General features: G+C 32.6%; 1 protein-coding gene across 1 annotated transcript; it reads right to left on the reverse strand.

The window, feature by feature from the left end:
• Window positions 1-1,805: 1,805 nt before the first annotated feature.
• On the reverse strand, window positions 1,806-17,720 carry LOC134718125 (GTPase IMAP family member 8-like). The gene is made up of 2 exons (XM_063580616.1): window positions 17,129-17,720; window positions 1,806-2,617 (listed from the first exon to the last, which is right to left on the reverse strand). Exons 1-2 carry the CDS (start codon window positions 17,718-17,720, stop codon window positions 1,806-1,808), a joined length of 1,404 nt encoding a protein of 467 aa, XP_063436686.1.
• Window positions 17,721-19,182: the final 1,462 nt, after the last annotated feature.

The raw sequence follows: 19,182 nt of genomic DNA on the forward strand, positions 1-19,182 counted from the left end.
AACAACCAAAACTGACCATATAAGCATTTTATTATGTAAATCTATATAGCTTCATAGTAAATGAGATATATTTTCATGTAAGGATTGATTGTATAATAAAATAGGTAGCAATATTTGAATACTATGACTAAAAAAAATTGTTCGCATCAATTAAGAGTGCCAGCATGTCCTTTTTTTATTCAAAATATTGAATCGTAAACAAAATTCAATAGTTTTTATATCTCAGACTGACTCATATAATAAAATTATTTGTCCGCAACAACCAAAACTGACCATATAAGCATTTTATTATGTAAATCTATATAGCTTCATAGTAAATGAGTTATATTTTCATGTAAGGATTGATTGTATAATAAAATAGGTAGCAATATTTGAATACTATGACTAAAAAAAATTGTTCGCATCAATTAAGAGTGCCAGCATGTCCTTTTTTTATTCAAAATATTGAATCGTAAACAAAATTCAACAGTTTTCATATCTCAGATTGAATCATATAATAAAATTATTTGTCCACAACAACAAAAACTGACCATATAAGCATTTTATTATGTAAATCAACATAGCCGCATTGTAAATGAGTTATATTTTCATGTAAGGATTGATTGTATAATAAAATATTTGTTCGCATCAATTCAGAGTGCCAGCATGTCCTTTTTTTATTCAAAATATTGAATCGTAGACAAAATTCAATAGTTTTCATATCTCAGACTGACTCACATAATAAAGCTATTTGTCCGCAACAAAAAAAAAAACTGACCATATAAGCATTTTATTATGTAAATCTATAAAGCTGCATAGTAAATGAGTTATATTTTCATGTAAGGATTGATTGTATAATAAGAAAGGTACTGATATTTGAATTTTATGACTAAAAAATTTTGTTTGCATCAATTTAGAGTGCCATCATGTCCTTTTTGTATTCAAAATATTGAATCTTAAACAAAATTCAATAGTTTTCATATCTCAGACTGACTTATATAATAAAATTATTTGTCCGCAACAACCAAAACTGACCATATAGGCATTTTATTATGTAAATCTATATAGCTGCATAGTAAATGAGTTATATTTTCATGTAAGGATTTATTGTATAATTAAAAAGATAGCAGTATTTGAATATTATGACTAAAAATTTTTACTCGCATCCATTTAGAGTTTTAGCATGTCTTTTTTTTATTCAATATATTGAATCGTAAACAAATTTCAGTAGTTTTCATACCTCAGACTGACTCGTATTATAAAATTATTTGTCCTCAACACTCAAAACTGACCATAATAGCATTTTATTATGTAAATCTATATAGCTGCATTGTTAATGAGTTATATTTTCATGTAAGGATTGATTTTATAATATGAAAGGTACTAATATTAGAATATTATGACTAAAAAATTTTGTTTGCATCAATTTAGAGTGCCAGCATGTCCTTTTTGTATTCAAAATATTGAATCTTAAACAAAATTCAATAGTTTTCATATCTCAGACTGACTCATATAATAAAATTATTTGTCCACAACAACAAAAAACTGACCATATAAGCATTTTATTATGTAAATCTATATAGCTGCATAGTAAATGAGTTATATTTTCATGTAAGGATTGATTGTATAATAAGAAAGGTACTAATATTTGAATTTTATGACTAAAAAATTTTGTTTGCATCAATTTATAAAGATAATAAACCTTTGATTCTTTTAATTTATATATTATACATTGATTCAACGATAAAGATTAAATGTCTAAAAATTATTAACTTTATTTTATCAATTATTTAAAATTTCTAACTCCAACAATCACAGTATCATTGTCAAAAAAACAACCTTATAATATGTTCTACGAACTCGATCATTTTATATATGATCAGAAAAAAACTTGAACTATTCTTTACTTCGTCCCTAGATAATTGATTCTTTTCTGTTTCTTCCTCCAAAATTTTCTCCGTTTTTTCGTAATTAGCATTTGTATAGCATTTGTTATTCCTGGTGAGAATAAGTGTTTCAACATTCTTTATTAACTTTCTAACCATATCTTCTTGTTGGCGTCCCTGAAGCCTGTTGTTAACAAATACATATCGATTTTCAATGCGGTCAATAAAACGCCTCAGGTTATCTGGTAAATCTTTTATGTATTGCTCGACAGTATTAGGTCCTTCGCCTTTCTCTTCTTCGTCCAGTTCCCATTGATCAACTTGTGTGAAAACCACAATAGTATAATTCAATAATTCTTCGCCAAAGTACTTGACGAAATGTTCTACTGTATCTATGTCCTCTTGGGTAAATCTACCCATCTTAGCACAATATAGCAACGCATGGGGACCAGGGGTTGTTAATGCTATGCATCTGGCTATTTCTTTTTGTACTTCAAAATTAGCTCTATGTGTGTCAAAAACTCCTGGCGTGTCTACAACATCAAGTTTCTTTCCAAATCTTACAGTCGTTTTCCAAGAACACAAAAATGTAATGGAATTCGCATTACAACCAAAAGGGAATTGGTTTCTTTTATCTCCAATAATGGAATTTCCAGTTTTGCTTTTTCCAGTACCAGTTTTCCCTATCAGAACCATACGTATCTCATTTCCTGGAACTGATTGTTTGAATGGAGCAAATCCTGCCATCAGAACTGAAATATAAATTATAATGTAATGTTGCTAAATTATAAAACATAATCTTGAGAGTTTTGAAAGAAGTACAACTAGAAGATTTTTGCACATTGAATAAGGTTTCTCCGAATGGTATATCATATTGCAAGAACTTACAAGTGCAAATAAAATACTGTTGATGATAATATTCTTCAAATGAATTAAGTTTTCACCATTGTCTCTCGTATTATTTTTTCAAACTCACATTTTGGACGTCGCCATCTTCTTTTTATCACGAATTAAAAAAGACTCGTTTATGTATTCATGTCAGTAGATAGAAACTCTTAATGATCAACTGGAATTGAATAACAAACGAACTACAAAAAAATATTGGATCGATTATACTATATTTAGCACTGTTAAAGCTTTGGAATATGTACTCATAATTTCATCTTATCACATTTATTTCGCTTTCATTCTTAAAATTGAGAATAGAAATGAGGAATATGTCAAAGCGACAACAATCTGACAAAGGAACATATAACATCTGAATGCTACCAATGGGACTTCAAAGCAACGAGAAATCCCGCATCCGGAGGTTAACCTCAGCTGGCTCATATATACATATGTGTACTAATTCAGTGAAAACGGACGCCAAATTTAACTCTAAAACATATAACTGAACTCAAATTTTAATTGTCTCAATATTTGCTCTGTCACTTTCCTTGTGTGTGTTGATCTTTCAAAGAAAAAAATGCCTACTCTTTTTCTCGGGTTACTGTTTTCCAATTTCATTATCTGAACACTATTATTACACAATTACTTCCAAGTCATCTTAATACTAAACAAAAATTCAATATTTACTGGCAGTTAGGAAGTTTTTTTATACAACTGAAAAACTTCAGTTTAAATTTAAATTATTATGGAATTAAAGTAAACAAAGTTCTCTGTTGATTTGAAATGAGTTTTTTTTTTGTAAAACTGTAATAAAAAATTACACCTTATTTTAACTAATATTTACCTATCACAATGCTCAAACGTGTTTTACGTATTATGACTTTCATAATGTTGACTAAATATAACTCAATAAATGTTAAAGTTATATGAACTTAACACAATGTGGGTCAAGATAATGTTTACAGAATAAGTTATCTTCATTGGCCCAAAGTGTAGAACAAAAGGATAACATATTAAAGATTAAAAAAGACCAATAAGAAAAGAGAATTATGGGGTGAATAATTATAAAGAATAGATAATTATACCACAAAAAATTAAATAATAGTGAAAATATTATAAACAAATTAACGAAATGAAGGACCTCCATCAGGCCTCTCAGACATTATTATAATAAGGCCTACATTATGTTGACTTTTTGTTTAATATTTTAGAAACATCATGTCTTTGTAATGCGTGCATGGTGTAAATCAATCTGCAAAAGAAGTTACAATATTCACTGTAAGGTTTCAAACTAAATTAACCTTCCAGAATTTAAATTAACAAAACTAAGATAGGTATATATTGTTTTAACTGATTCTTGTCAATTTATGAAAAAAAGAAACATAGGCTTTAGATACACATTTGTAGATTTTTAGAAGTTTTTTGTTGAACATTTTTAGATTTCATTTGTATAAAAAAAGGCAACAGTAGTATACCACTGTTCAACAAAAAAAAAATACCTTATGTTTTAATGCACGTTGTTTTACCAAACCAAACGTATTTATGTGCTTAAATGCTTCATCTATTTTGAACATATATGTACATAAGTGACCACATGCAATTATGTACACTTCACCACAACATTATCTTTTACTTTCTAAATACAACAGAACAAACAAAAAATTCAATACTGAAAGGCGTAGTGACCACCTTAAATTGTATTTTCTTAATACAATATACAGCTGCTGTTATTTAAAGTCCATCAAAAAGTTATACATCGATCAAAACAAAACCAAATTCGGGTTACAAACTAAAACCGAGGGAAGCATATCAACTATATATATAGGAGCCTGTAATTCAGTGGTTGTCGTTTGTTTATATGTTACATATTTGTTTTTCGTTCATTTTTTGTACGTAAAGTAGGCGCTTAGTTTTTTCGTTTGAATTGTTCTACATTGTCATGTTGGGGCATTGTAAAGCTGACTATGCGATATGGGCTTTGCTAATTATTGAAGGCCGTACGGTGACCTATAGTTGTTAATTTTGGTGTCATTTTGTCTGTTGTGGAGAGTTGTATTCTTGCCAATCATAACACATCTTCTTTTTTATATATCAGAAAAAAAACAACGAATGAAGTGAACAAAAAACAAACAACAATGCAACACACGCAGAAACGATCTGTTGTTAATGGCTTCGAACTAGCTGTCAGATAACTGCTGCGAGTACTCTCAGATCTGTTCATTGTGTCGTTTTGTGTTGGGATGTAAAAGTACCCGGCCACGTCCACTTTTATTTTTTGTCTATCTGATGAGTTAATTCTTTTTCAACTGATTTTTATAGTTCGTTTTTATGTTGTACTGTTATACCACTGTCCCAAGTTAGGGGGATTTTGATCCCGCTAACATGTTTAACCCCGCCACATTATTTATGTATGCGCCTGTCCTAAGTCAGGAGCCTGTTATTCAGTGGTTGTCGTTTGTTAATGTGTTACATATTTGTTTTTCGTTAATTTTTTTACATAAATAAGGCCGTTAGCTTTCTGGCTTGAATTGTTTTACATTGCCTTATCGGGGCCTTTTATAGCTGACTATATGCGGTATGGGCTTTGCTTATTGTTGAAGGCCGTACGGTGACCTATAATTGTTAATGTTTTTGTCATTTTGGTCTTTTATGGATAGTTGTCTCATTGGCAAACATACCACATCTTATTTTTTATATGTTGTTTATTTCATGTTACATATGTTTAACGTCTATAATGCCCAAAATGAATAAAAAAAGGCTGCACTATTTTTAAAGGCTTTTCTAACAAAGAAAATAGCAAGTATGTCAGCATTCAATCATTTGTGTTTTCCTTGTTATTTTGCGAATAGTTTCTGTCATTTCTTCAACAAAATCCCGATGTATCAACCATTTTCTTCTAAATCTTATAACTTTCTGCTGTTTGCTATGAATGGTACGATCTAGGAAATCAAAAAAAATCGTTAGAACTTAAAATACAGATTCCTCTTCAAAATTTCACTGACATGAAAAATGTAAACGAACGAGGATGTAAAATTTACTTCGAAAAAGCGAGATATAGCGATCTTATATTCTAACATTAAGGTACTTTCTGTGATAAATGTTTTTGTAGACAACAATAACACTGTCGAGCATACCTTGAATTTTATGAATTTTGTACAACAGCCTGATTATTACTTAAATCCAGTATATTGAGCAAACTTTAAAAAAAATATTTTCGTTTTTCAATATTTTACTGATGTTTGCACAAAGTATTTTCTTAAAGTTTACACATCTGTTAACAAATCTGAGTGAAGGTTTATCAGTCATCAATAACTTTTAGCGAAATGTATGGAATTTGGACAGTTTGTTTATGATACGAAAGTATAAATATTTACGTGTAAAAAAAGTAATTATACTAATTTTTTTTTAAAAAGCAGAAAATACTTTTGTACGGTTTGAATCACAATCATTCGAACCTGTGTTGGTGAACACATACGCCTTATGTACATTGCTCCCTTTAAATGCGTCGATGAAATAATAAAAACGATAAAGGACTATTTTCTTTTAAAATATAGGTCTTTTTAATTTTTTTTCAATTCAAATTTTATTTGTTACCTTTTGTAGTTGTTACTTATCATATGGTACAAGAATCATTCAAAACAAATAATAAGTGTTGGCCCCAGATGACTTTTTTTTTTTTAAATTGATCAAAGTTTTATTGCACTTTTGCTGTTAACAATTTACTCAATCTACAGCTTCAATTAAGTATCCCTTAAATTAGTCATTGAATATTTAGGGAAAAATATTCAATAAGTATATTTATAAAGTTAGTTGCATTTATTACATACATAATAGTCATAATAGCAGTTCTATAGGTCTTTTTAATACAAAATTGGAAACTATTGTCATAATAAGAATAATTCCTATGTAGAATAATACTGGTTTTCAGCCGGTTATCGAAGGAAAGTTGGCTGAAGTTTTCGTAATTGTCTTGCTTTTTACATGTTTACACGCAGTGGAATTAATACATTATGTGTGATGTTGATTATTTTGATATTTGTGTAGTCATTCTTTTTTTCCCGTGCTTCAGCAGAGAGAAAAAGACGTAAAAAAATGGATTTCGTATGAGTTAACATATATTGTTTCAAAAGATATTCAAAAGATAAAAAAAAGAAATTGATGAACATTGAATTGTATTTCTTTAAATTAGTATATTGAATGAATAAAAATAAAAATGAGAATGGAAATGGGGAATGTGTCAAAGAGACAACAACCCGACCAATTAAAAAAAAACAACAGCAGAAGGTCACCAATAGGTCATCAATGTAGCGAGAAATTCCCGCACCCGGAGGCGTCCTTCAGCTGGCCCCTAAACAAATATATACTAGTTCAGTGATAATGAACGCCATACTAATTTCCAAATTTTACACAAAAACTAAAATTAAAATAATACAAGACTAACAAAGGCCAGAGGCTCCTGACTTGGGACAGGCGCAAAAATGCGGCGGGGTTAAGCATGTTTGTGAGATCTCAACCCTACCCCTATACCTCTAACCAATGTAGAAAAGTAAACGCATAACAATACGCACATTAAAATTCAGTTCAAGAGAAGTCCGAGTCTGATGTCAGAAGATGTAACCAAAGAAAATAAACAAAATGACAATAATACATAAATAACAACAGACTACTAGCAGTTAACTGACATGCCAGCTCCAGACTTCAATTAAACTGACTGAAAGATTATAATTTCATCATATGAACATCAGGCACAATCCTTCCCGTTAGGGGTTTAGTATCATACCATCATAACATATTTGAGAAGAACATAACCCGTGTCATGCCAACAACTTTTTTTAGAATAAATGTGTTTAGTTCCGACGCAAAGACCTTATCAGTGACTCAATATTAACGCCAAAATATGCAATCTTTAATGACTTGACAACAGTATCGTAATTATATCCCTTCTTAATAAGTCTATTCAAAGGTTTTGTAAGTTTCTGAGGTGAGTACTGACACCTTTGTGCTTTATAAAGAATATTTCCATAAAAAATTGGATGTGCAATACCTGAACGTATAAGAAGTCTGCATGTTGAGCTATATTTACGAATGCTGTCTTTATACCGATGATAAAATTTAGTAAATGTTTTGACTAGTTTGTGATATCGAAAACCCTGGTGTAATAATTTTTCAGTAATACATAAATTTCTCTCGTTAAAATCTAAAACATTGTTACATACACGAGCGAATCGTACAAGTTGAGATATATAAACACCGTTAGATGGTGACAAGGGAACGTCACCATCTAAAAACGGATAATTAACGATAGGAAATGAAAAATCATCCCTTTTATCATAAATTTTAGTATTCAGCTTTCCGTTAGTGATATAGATATCAAGATCGAGGAAAGGGCAGTGGTCATTGTTATTATTAGCTTTATTTAAAGTAAGTTCAGCAGGATAAATCTTTAATATACATACTGAAGTCGTCATTATTGAAAGCCAAAATATCATCCAAATATATAAAGTATTATTAAATTTGTTTATCAGATGTTGTGTTGATGGGTCTTTGCTTATTTTTGTCATAAATTGGAACTCATAACAATGCAAAAAGAGGTCCACAATAAGTGGTGCACAGTTAGTCCCCATTGGAATTCCGATAATCTGACGATATACGGAATCCCCAAAGCGAACAAAAATGTTATCTAGTAAAAATTCAATGGGCATATATAGTATCAAAGCATGTCCAATTAACATAGTTTTTTTTTTGTTTATTGCTACTTAAAAATGACCTAAAAGAGTTTGAACATATATATTCACATTCTGATTTTTTGAATGCCCATTTGATTAGGTGTGTGAATTTTTTCTTAATGAGAATGTGAGGCAATGTGGTATACAGGGTAGAAAAATCAAAACTTTGAACAGATTCAAAATCACCAATATAAGCATGCAATTTATCAAGTACTTCCAACGAGTTTTTGACACTCCAAAAGTAATTTATTCCACTAATGTCTTCCAAAAAATCGCAATTTTATTGAAATTTTGAATGATAGAAAAAGCACATGGTTTTAGTCCAGTATTTAGTGTTACATATTTTAATTGATTTTTCTTCTGTTAAGATTACCGAGAATTACTTAGATATTAGATTTCATTGTAGCTTTTTATTTGCTGGTTGAATTCAGTAGAATTCATTTATTTCGAATCTAGAAAATAGAAATTTTAAAACTCATAGAAACTCATAATTTTGGATAAAAAGAAGACGCACATAATTTTAAATACAAGTGTCGCATGAACGTGTGCGAAAACTATCTTTATGTGAAATGTTTCCATCAGCTACGCGACAAGCAATTTAAATGAAACCATTAACGAATAAATCTATGAAGTTAATAAACAAGTCACACCACACTAAAACGCTGAAACGATACAAGTTCTTTTTTAAATATAACTAAGGGCCATTTCACTAATATTATAGTATTTTTTTAGTTTGAAAAAGAAAACATTCTACAGAAATTTGAAAACGATTCTTATGTCACATAGGTCCTCTTAAATCCTTACGCAGCGATGAAAATGTTACGGTCATTTGTACAGCCTAGCTAGCAAGCATATGTTAGTCAGCAATCCAACGAGGTTATTTACCAAGGAGTTCAGCAGAGGGACTTACGGACACAGTTGCGAAGAAGTTCTAGCATTGAAGTTCGACAGCATAATGTCACGCAAATTTCAACTCAGATGACTCCGGAAATTAGGAATGAAGTTGTACAGACTAGCAATGAACTAGTTAACTCTTCAGCTACTGTTCCATCTCCAGATTCAGTCAATGACAGGCAACAATGTTCTGATATTTTGCCAGTAAAAAATGCAAATAATAATCAAGGTTCAATTGTTTCCAAACAAAATATTTGATAGTGAATATGTAGAATTAGGTATTATGCTTACAAATTTAAGCGCAGATCAATCAAATTCTTTCACTTTAGATACAAATGGACAGCTGATTATCCAAACTTAACTAAGTAAAACGATAACTGATTTTAACACGTGCACGTGAAGTAGATGATTTCCTTATTTACACAAGTATTTATGTTAGTATGAATTTAAAAGATACACAATTATTTTTTTTTAAATATATGTAAGTTTGGAGCAAATCGTTCAATTGGGCTAGGTTGGAAGTACTATGATCAACTATTTTGTCAAAAGAAAGCTAGAAACCCAGCTATGTCATGGGCTAAAGTTGACCAGGAACTTTGATTGCTATGTATTCATTCAATGCAGTTAAATACACCTAGTCCTGGGGTTTATATGGATAACACTAACATGCAGGAAATGTTTCAGTTCAATAACAGAGGTGCATGTATTTTACCATAATGTCGATACCTTCATAAATGTTTGAGATGCAATAGTTCAAATCCTGACATACATTGTAGGGTCCCTAAAAATGTGGCTGGTTCACGAATGGGCAGTTTTCGTTCCTGGAATAGATCACGTTTCGGACAAACTGGACGCAGAACAGATGCAGGTAGACAGATACCCTTTATCCGAAATACGTCGGCTGTCGAGAACTCCGATAAAGGTTGAAGTTTTATTAAAATTAGTTACAAATTATCCTATTAAGGAGAATAAACAGATTTTATCTGATTGTTTTATATTTCGTTTTACAGTGGGTAATGAAGGACTAAGGTTGTCTACAAATTGACATAATTTAATTTCAGCATATCAAAACAAAAAAGTAGTAAGTGTCGGATCGAATTGCGGGTCTACTTTTATACCGGACATTTAAAATTCTACGTCTATCTCCAATAGGTATTGTTCATAAAACCCGTCTTGAAGGCGTCTCATTCATCACTTGTTATTTCCATTTGGTAAAAGTGTAAATATTTTAATTGACCCTCAAAATTGTTCGGTACAATATACATGTACTTCTTTTAACAAGATTTTGAATACTAGGTCAAAAAAAGTATAGAAATTGACAATGAGGGTCGGTTGAAAACAAAACTTTACGACAAAAATGATGATTTCAGCTTTCCATTTCTAAGTAGCAACATTCCAGCAGCACCTGTATACGGGGTATATATCTCCCAATTGATACGATATTCCCGTGCTTGCATTTCCTATCATGATTTTCTTGATAGAGGGTTGCTGCTCACATCATCCCTTCGAAAATTTTACGGACGCCATCACGAGTTGGTTGACCGTTATAGAATAACCGTTTCACTTATGATATCGGATATGTTCCTTACGTCGTAACTACAATCCCCTTTCCTTTCATGAATGTGACCTACCGAATTAGACTATTTACCGGATTTGTAATCAGATAAGCAACACGACGTGTGCCACATGTGGGGCAGGATCTGCTTACCCTTCCGGAGCACATGAGATCACCCCTAGTTTTTGGTGGGGTTCGTGTTGTTTATTCTTTGGTTTTCTATGATTTGTCATGTGTGCTATTGTTTTTTCTGTTTGTCTTTTTTCATTTTTAGCCATGGCGTTGTCAGTTTGTTTTAGATTTATGAGTTAGACTGTCCCTTTGGCATCTTCCGTCCCTCTTTTTTTCAAACAAAACCAAAATCGTTGATGGAACGTAAAATGAAAGTGTCTTCTGAATTTAGATTGATACCATTACATCCCTACGATTTTGATTTATTTGGTTTTAAAATGATGGTTATTACTTTATCCAAAAAGCGTTGCCTATAGGGCTAGCGACTGTTTCTAATCTGTTTTAAAAATTTGCCACTTTTTTGAATGGCTGGTAAGGTTAAGATCGGGACAGAAACCCTGTGAGCATTATATGGATATTTTATTCTGTCGGGAAAGTAGATTAAAACAATTATTTCATACTTCTGAATACTTTCCATGTCGTTTATACAGAAATGAGCATTCGTCTAGCAGAAGATAAAACAATTGGTCCATCAAGTTACATCTCTTATCTTGGTTTAGAAATTGACACTATTAAAATGTTTATAAGAATTCTGCATGATAAGTTGAGAGAAACAAATAGAAAAATGTTCCTTATTTTCAAAGTAAAGAGGTTACGCTAAAAGAGCCACACTCACTAGTTGGTTTATTGAATTCCTTCATGAGGCTCTTTCAAGAGGCGCTTTGGTTCCTATATTGAATAAGGAGTCTTCAAAATCGAAACAAGTTATGCAGTTGGTTCGACCGCTTGTTTTGAAAATAAAGGTGTATAATATGAAATTTAACGCATGCTTTAATACAGGGTTCACACATTGCCGATTATTGCTCCCGTTTGAGATCCGACAGCGATACGACCCGAAAAGTGAAAAAAGTCGGATAAGTATCCTAAATTATCTGGAATGTCCTATCAACATCTGAACGCAGTCGTTTAGTTCGTAAAGCCGCGGTCACACCTTACCGGATAGCACGAACAAACGCCTAACTGATGAACATAAAAGTTGTCCGTTGACAAAATTGTTATCCGTTGGGAGTCCGTTGATGTACTGACCGAATAAAATGGACGTGTAACGGATGCATAACGGACACACAACGGATATGCAACGTACGAGAAACGGACACGTACCGGACAGAACGGATGTCGAACGTACATCCAACGGACGGGTACGCATAAAACGGACACCTAACGGAAGCGTACCGGATAAAACGGATGAACAAGATGTATATGGAAAAAATCAAAGGCGAAAATAATAATACATGTTAATCGCATAAATATTTAAAATGTTTCTGTGTAACTGGTTTTGGTTTGTTCTTCAAAATTCTACCAAAAGGGCAGTGTCTGGTCTAAACAAGAACTGCTTGATTGTGAAGACGAACCTATACTCTAAGATAGATTATGAATAATAAGAATTCATGAACCTGAAGAAATCTGACATACCAATAATGGGCATTTCTGACGCGAAATTTTCAATTGGCATTTATCCGTTTCAGATCTGTTCATCATCCGTTTTATCCGTTATACGTCCGATAGCAGTCCGTTTTTCGTCCGTTCAACATCCGTTTTATCCGTTTAACAACCGGTAGAAGTCCGTTGGTGAATTTATCTTCCAGACCTCCAACGGATGTATAACGGACACGTAACGGATACAAAACGGAAACGAAACGGACGAGTACCGTACAAAACGGATGCCTAACGGACGCCTGACGTACGTTCAACGGACATTTTATCCGTTGGACGTCCGTTTAAAGTTTTGAACATGCTCAAAATTTTCCACCAGACAGAACGGACCTCGACGGATAAAACGGACGCTTAACGGACATGCAACGGATATGGACGAGAGTCTAACGGACAAGAACGGACGTCTAACGGACATGAACGGATTGAAAAGATCACCGTTAGGCGTCCGTTCGAGCTATCCGTTAAGGTGTGACCGAGGCTTAATAGTTTCCTACGGGTCGGGAAGGATTCTAATAGTTCGGCAAAGCACCCCGACAGTTAGATGCATCCCGTAACATTCGGGAAAACTCAACCGATTTTGTCTAGTCGGATTACAAACGTTGGTATGTCGTGACAGATTCTACAGTATCGGATCGGATTTCGAACAATATTCTGTGTATTCCGAATGGTGTTCTGTGGAACGGGAATGATCTGGAGAGATTAAATTAATTTTTTTTACAAATTTTAATTAAAGTTTGAATTTCTATGCACGATTCACAATATCTTGATCAGACTTTTGACAAATTTTAATCGGGAATGGTCATGTCAAGGACGGCAGTAAAAATCGTGAATGTGTGACCCCTGCTTAATGCGGGGTTCACACATTGCCGATTATTGCTCCCGTTTGCATCAGACAGCAATACGACACGAAAAGTGAAAGAGTCGGAAAAGTATCCTCAATTATCTGGAATGTCCTATCATTGTCTGAACGCAGTCGTTTTAGTTCGTTACAGATTCTTACGGGTCGGGAAGGGTCCGAATAGTTCGGCAAAACACACCGAAAGTTAGGTGCGTCCCGTAACATTCGGGACAACTCAGCCGATTCTGTCTAGTCGGATTACAATCAAAGCTATGTCATGACAGATTCTGCTGTATCGGATCGAATTCCGAACAATGTCTTGTGTAATTTGGACGGGAATGATCTGGAGTAATTTTTCATAGTTGTTTGTCTGCCGATTGAGTCCATATTGCATCCAGATCTTGTCGATTGTGAACCGTTTTTTTTTGGCCGAAACCGTTCCGAAACAGTCCCGTTATTAATACGAAATTAATCAATGATACCCACGTCAGAGTCCCGACAATTACAGAATACAATACGACTGAGACCAGAAAAAGCCGTTTCCAATGCGATAGAACGGACCGTGATAGGTTTACGTTCCGACAGTACCTGATCATCCCGAATATGCCGACAGTTTTCTAACTGATATCTTCCGTCAGCGTCGGTTCACTGGCTGGTCACTGTCTGATCTCTGTCGGATTACGTTCGGTAGAGTCGGGACGAAGTCATGACATAATCGGTCGAATTTTACCTGGCTAAAAATACAAATCGGGTTAGAAGCGGATTCAGAACGGGATTATCGGAACTAATTCGCTTAGAAACGGTTGAATATTGTCGCTTCCTGAACACTATATAATTGTTGTCGTGATCAAATTATTTTTTTTGCAAATTTTGATTTAAGTTTGAATTTCTATCCACGATTCACAGGATCTTGATCAGACTTTTGATAAATTTAATCGGAATGGTCTTGTCGAGGACGGTACTAAAAATCGTGAATGTGTGACCCCAGCTTAAAGCAGATGTAACTTCTCGTAAACACTGGGAACGATTCAGAAGCATAGACTCAGCGGCAGATCCATCACAACTATACCATTAGACTTTTTGAGGCTGATATCGGTGCTGAAATTAACAAACTAGTGGATTCCTCAGTATCAGTGAACACTAAAGATACCTAATGTACATTTTTTCTTGGGATTTTGAAGCGTTCCGTAAACTGCGTAATTATGATATCATTTGGTTATCCCTTTTGTCGTATTTAAGTACATTTATTACTTATATCATGTCTATATCACTCAAAAAGGTGCTTATATGACAGTTATCTGTCTGTTTTTAAGTCAATGGAACATTCTAGGTTTTATAAAAAAAAAAGCTTGGATCAAAATTGTTTGAGGGTTTTAAGTGTATAAACATTTCTAAAGATACAAGATTGCAAATTACAGGGGAACTATTAGAACGCATCATTGATAAATTATACCACATGTGTGTTCTTTAGCTTTTTGGATGGCTTATCGTGGTTTTTTTAGGCTAGGTAAAACAGTACGCAGTAAAAGGTTGTAGGCGTACTAAGTGAAAACAATTGATAAAGTTACACTATCAGAGAGATTACGTTGAAATTGCTTAAACTGTTATCCCGTTTCTAAAAAAACGGATCAATATGGTCATGGTACATGAGAAGAAGAAACAGAAACTAAACAGAAAGATTGTCCAATTTATTGTTTAAAAAGTTAAATGCAGAAACCAAAGGCTGCTACTTGTCACTTTGAAAAAGGAACTTCTGATGTAGAGATAAAGAGACTAGGTTACTGGAAGTCAAATGCATGTGAGAGGTACATTCGTTAGTTAGTGCAAAGTTTGATAACAGCTGATACTGATTTATTTCTCTCAAAACCTTTCACATTGAATTAATACAAATTTATATGACTCTTTTTTAAATATCTGATTTACTTATTTTTTAAATTATAATTATTTCATTAAATGAATCTTCAACATGTTCAAGTCAACAAGAAAACAAGAACACAAATCAGTTTTGGGTTGATGGGTCTTCGATTTTAAAAAATGTAGTAGCTTAATCATCATACGATGGTTGTAGCTTAGGACTGAATTAAAAAATACAGGGTATTGTAGCAAGGTAAAGGTGGCTTTAAATGGGGGAGCTTGTACCTAGAATAACATTTGAGTTATACATTTTGGTGGTGATAGTATAGAGGCTATATCACTCTTTGATTTTGAAAAAAAAGAAAGAGTCTGAAAATACCGAATGCTACCACAAACACAAATTGTGTGGTCCCAGATTCCGAGTTTTAAAGTCAGAACCAACAATTAAAAAATCTACCAGCCACAAGAATGAACAACTTTGCGGCTTGGCTTTGTATACAATTAGAAGGGGATCTACATAAGTATCCTGAAATATCATTAAACAATCCCAAAATATTCACAACTAACGGCGTTCATTTATCTGATATGGGCAATTGGTATATCTTATTTCATTTACAGGCTAGATAACTGAATATTGTAATAGTGGGTGTGTTGTGTCGCAACCGCAATTGTGGCGTTGGTCGAACTCAGGGTGCAACACATTCAGAATAGACACTGAATTCAACAATTTTGCGAAAATAGCGAAACAACATCAGCTTTTTGGAAATATTATAATTCTTATGGTGGACTTATGTATCCGCTGAGCGTCTGATTCCTTGGGCCAGAATTTGATATAATTTTGAAGTAAAAATTTTAAAAATGAAATTCTGTTGATAAATAAGGAAATGACATAATAAGAAATACCAATAATGTGGAAATAAGGAATAAGAAAAAGGAATGGACAAAAACGTGGAAATAAGGAATAACAAATGGACAAAAAGGTTTAATTATATAATATAGACTAGGGACTTGCCAATTATGTTTCTCTTTCGGCATTCCCATTTTGTTTCAAACCGTGGCTGTTCAAATTTGTTTTTTACCAAAGATTTATTTCTAACTTGATAAATTTATGTCATTTGGCCCCACGTTGTCTCAGATAGAACGTTTTATAGAACTGAACTTGATAAACTATAAAGATGTATTGCTACAAACAAAAGATAAGATATCAACGGTTCAAACATAGGCCACCGATATAAGAAAAATATACCCAACATACAAGATGGAACATTGTTAACAACAGTTATTTGAATACTACACATGAACAAATAGTGAAGCAGCAGAAACCAAGTTGTACTATTGTACTGAAGAAAATATATGTATCAGTGAAAACTAATCATAACTTTAACTTTCTAAGCCAGACTCACTTTAAGTCTACATAAGACCTAGTAATAACACTCGAATCACAACAAAACTGTTTGTTACGTTGTTAACTTAATGTAAGTGTCGTTCTGGCATATTTTAATAAACACCAGTATTCTTTACATGAACACGTAGTATTAAAATTCGCCTATCTAAATTTAAATGAACTGAGTTATTTACATTATGTGATACATCTATTTCATGACCTGTATAATATATAATAATAGTAGTTTACACCATGATGACAAAAATAAATACTATTCGTAACAAGACGTAATTCATTGTCATCTACAGTGTTTTATTTTGGAGTTCTTTTACAATAATTTTAGAAAGTGTATGCCAACTGCAACTACAGAAATGGACACCACAACACCAATGCACAGTATCGTAGATCTCATTAACCATTTATTTGATCTTTTATAGACACGTTTGTTTACGGGTTTACTTGTTATAATTGCAATTATCTTCCCAATGACTTGGTTTGCTAGCTTTGTACTCTCGTCTCCTGTTTTTCTATTATTAATTTTACAGTATCTGTTTTCACAGCGTTGTAACAAATGTTTCATATTTGCAGGTAATTTTTCAAGGTAAGCTTCAAAATCTGGTACCAATTCTAACTCTTCGTTATCTAATTCCCATTGGTCTATTAATGTAAATGCTATTATCATAAAATCATAGATATCCTCGCCAAAATATTTCACATATTTCTTTACTGCTTTACTTGTCTGGTCAGTAATACGATCCATTGGAACACAAACAATAAACATATGTGGACCTGGCTTTGATAAATTAAGGCATTCATCTAATTCTTGATTAATGTTTATCTCTCTGAAACCAAATAAACCAGGACTATCGACGATCTTCAATGCTTTCTGATATCGATAGGAATATTTCGCGATGGATCGCATTGAACGAGGTTCAAAATTAAAGCTATCTTTTGGACCTAATAATAAGTTGGCTGTTTTGCTTTTTCCAGATCCTGCAACTCCTAATAATACGATTCTAAGCTCGTTCTCACCAAACCATGTAGATGCCATGTTAGCTGAAACAAATGGCAAACATACCATAAAACTGTTCACAGATAGTGTCAACTATTATACCATAGTCATTCAACTGAATTGGATCACTCCCGATTGTTATTTATTTTTTTGTTAGTAAAAATATATGTAGCTCTCTGATAAATCATGATGTATAATGCTATTATTTTTCTAGACTTGCAAAATAATTAGGGTTTTTTTCTTAAAAGTTGTAACTATTTGATTATATTAATAGTATTAATTAACTTAAAAAAATATAATTGAATAATAATATTATGATCAGAAATCATTAATGTAGTATTAAATAGATATATAAACTTGAACACTATGTTTCCTTCCGTAAATATGATTTTAATCCATTAAACACATGCATTATTAAAGGCAAAAGTCTTATATTCATGCAAGCACTCAAATATCAGCTGCGTTTGATAGAAATATATGCTAATATATCTGTCAAATTATTTCAAGGTGAACAAATCTGTATATAAAGTCTAGCTAGGTGAAATTTGAAATGATATAACAACCCTACAAAAACAAAAGCGGTTCATCTTTTATTTAGTATTTGAATGTTCATAAATCAATCAAGCTCGTATACATGTTCTTGCATGAGGTCGATTTATATCCGACGCAGGTTATTGGTCATCGGTAGATGTGTCACTTATGTAGCCTTTCTTGAAATTCATTTCAATGTTGAGGTTTTGAAGAATAATTATAAGATATTCTTCAACAGTGCAGATTAAACTTGTATCAACTATGATTAACTTACATATAAATGCTGTAGTACACCTTCAGATTTGTGACCTATTAGTCCATAATTTATCATATGATCTTTAATATTATTAAAAAAATGATCTAATAGGTTGAAAAGACATGATGCTATTTAACTTTAATGGAACACCCTACCATACCTGCAGGTTTACTCAGTAATTTATAGCAATTATCTGTAACCACCAACCAAGTTGAGGCACGCATTGTCTCTGATTTTCTTGAAACTTGGTCTGTTGGTAGCTATTGCTAAACTTACAAGAAAAATGTTGACAAAACATTTGTGTATGCCCCCGTTGCCATGGTTACGGGACCTTGGATTGTGACTCAAAAATGCATAATTTGAGGATAACAAATGACCTATTTTAAGCAGTTATCATGCACACATTTCAAGTTTTATGAATATGTTGACTATAATCCATTAAAATATAACACTTTATGAGTAAGATGAAAGATAGAAATTATTTCTGACAAATGGGGAAGAAGGGAGCAGCACTGGATCAAATACTATTAGTGGAATTCTCAATGTATTCAAAAAGGCAAATTGTAGGCATTTTGCATGATATCATTTTTACACATTTGCATCCACAACAAATTATACTTCAGTGATAAATTTAAATTATGACTGTTGCCTAGGAATAACTAAGCATTAAAGGTTTGGGAAATAAGTTGCTAGGGTGGTTGCTATTGGAACATA

Source organism: Mytilus trossulus, chromosome 5 (genome assembly GCF_036588685.1).
Source record: "Mytilus trossulus isolate FHL-02 chromosome 5, PNRI_Mtr1.1.1.hap1, whole genome shotgun sequence".
Classification (NCBI taxonomy): Eukaryota; Metazoa; Mollusca; class Bivalvia; order Mytilida; family Mytilidae; genus Mytilus; species Mytilus trossulus.

What these genes read in the sequence shown, in the direction of transcription:
- LOC134718125 (XM_063580616.1), bottom strand. Translation starts at nt 17,720, where the DNA reads ATGGCATCTACATGGTTTGGTGAGAACGAGCTTAGAATCGTATTATTA. An exon ending in GATAATTGCAATTATAACAA is followed by an intron (nt 2,618 to 17,128) that starts GTAAACCCGTAA and finishes TTTATATTTCAG; the next exon opens with TTCTGATGGCAGGATTTGCT.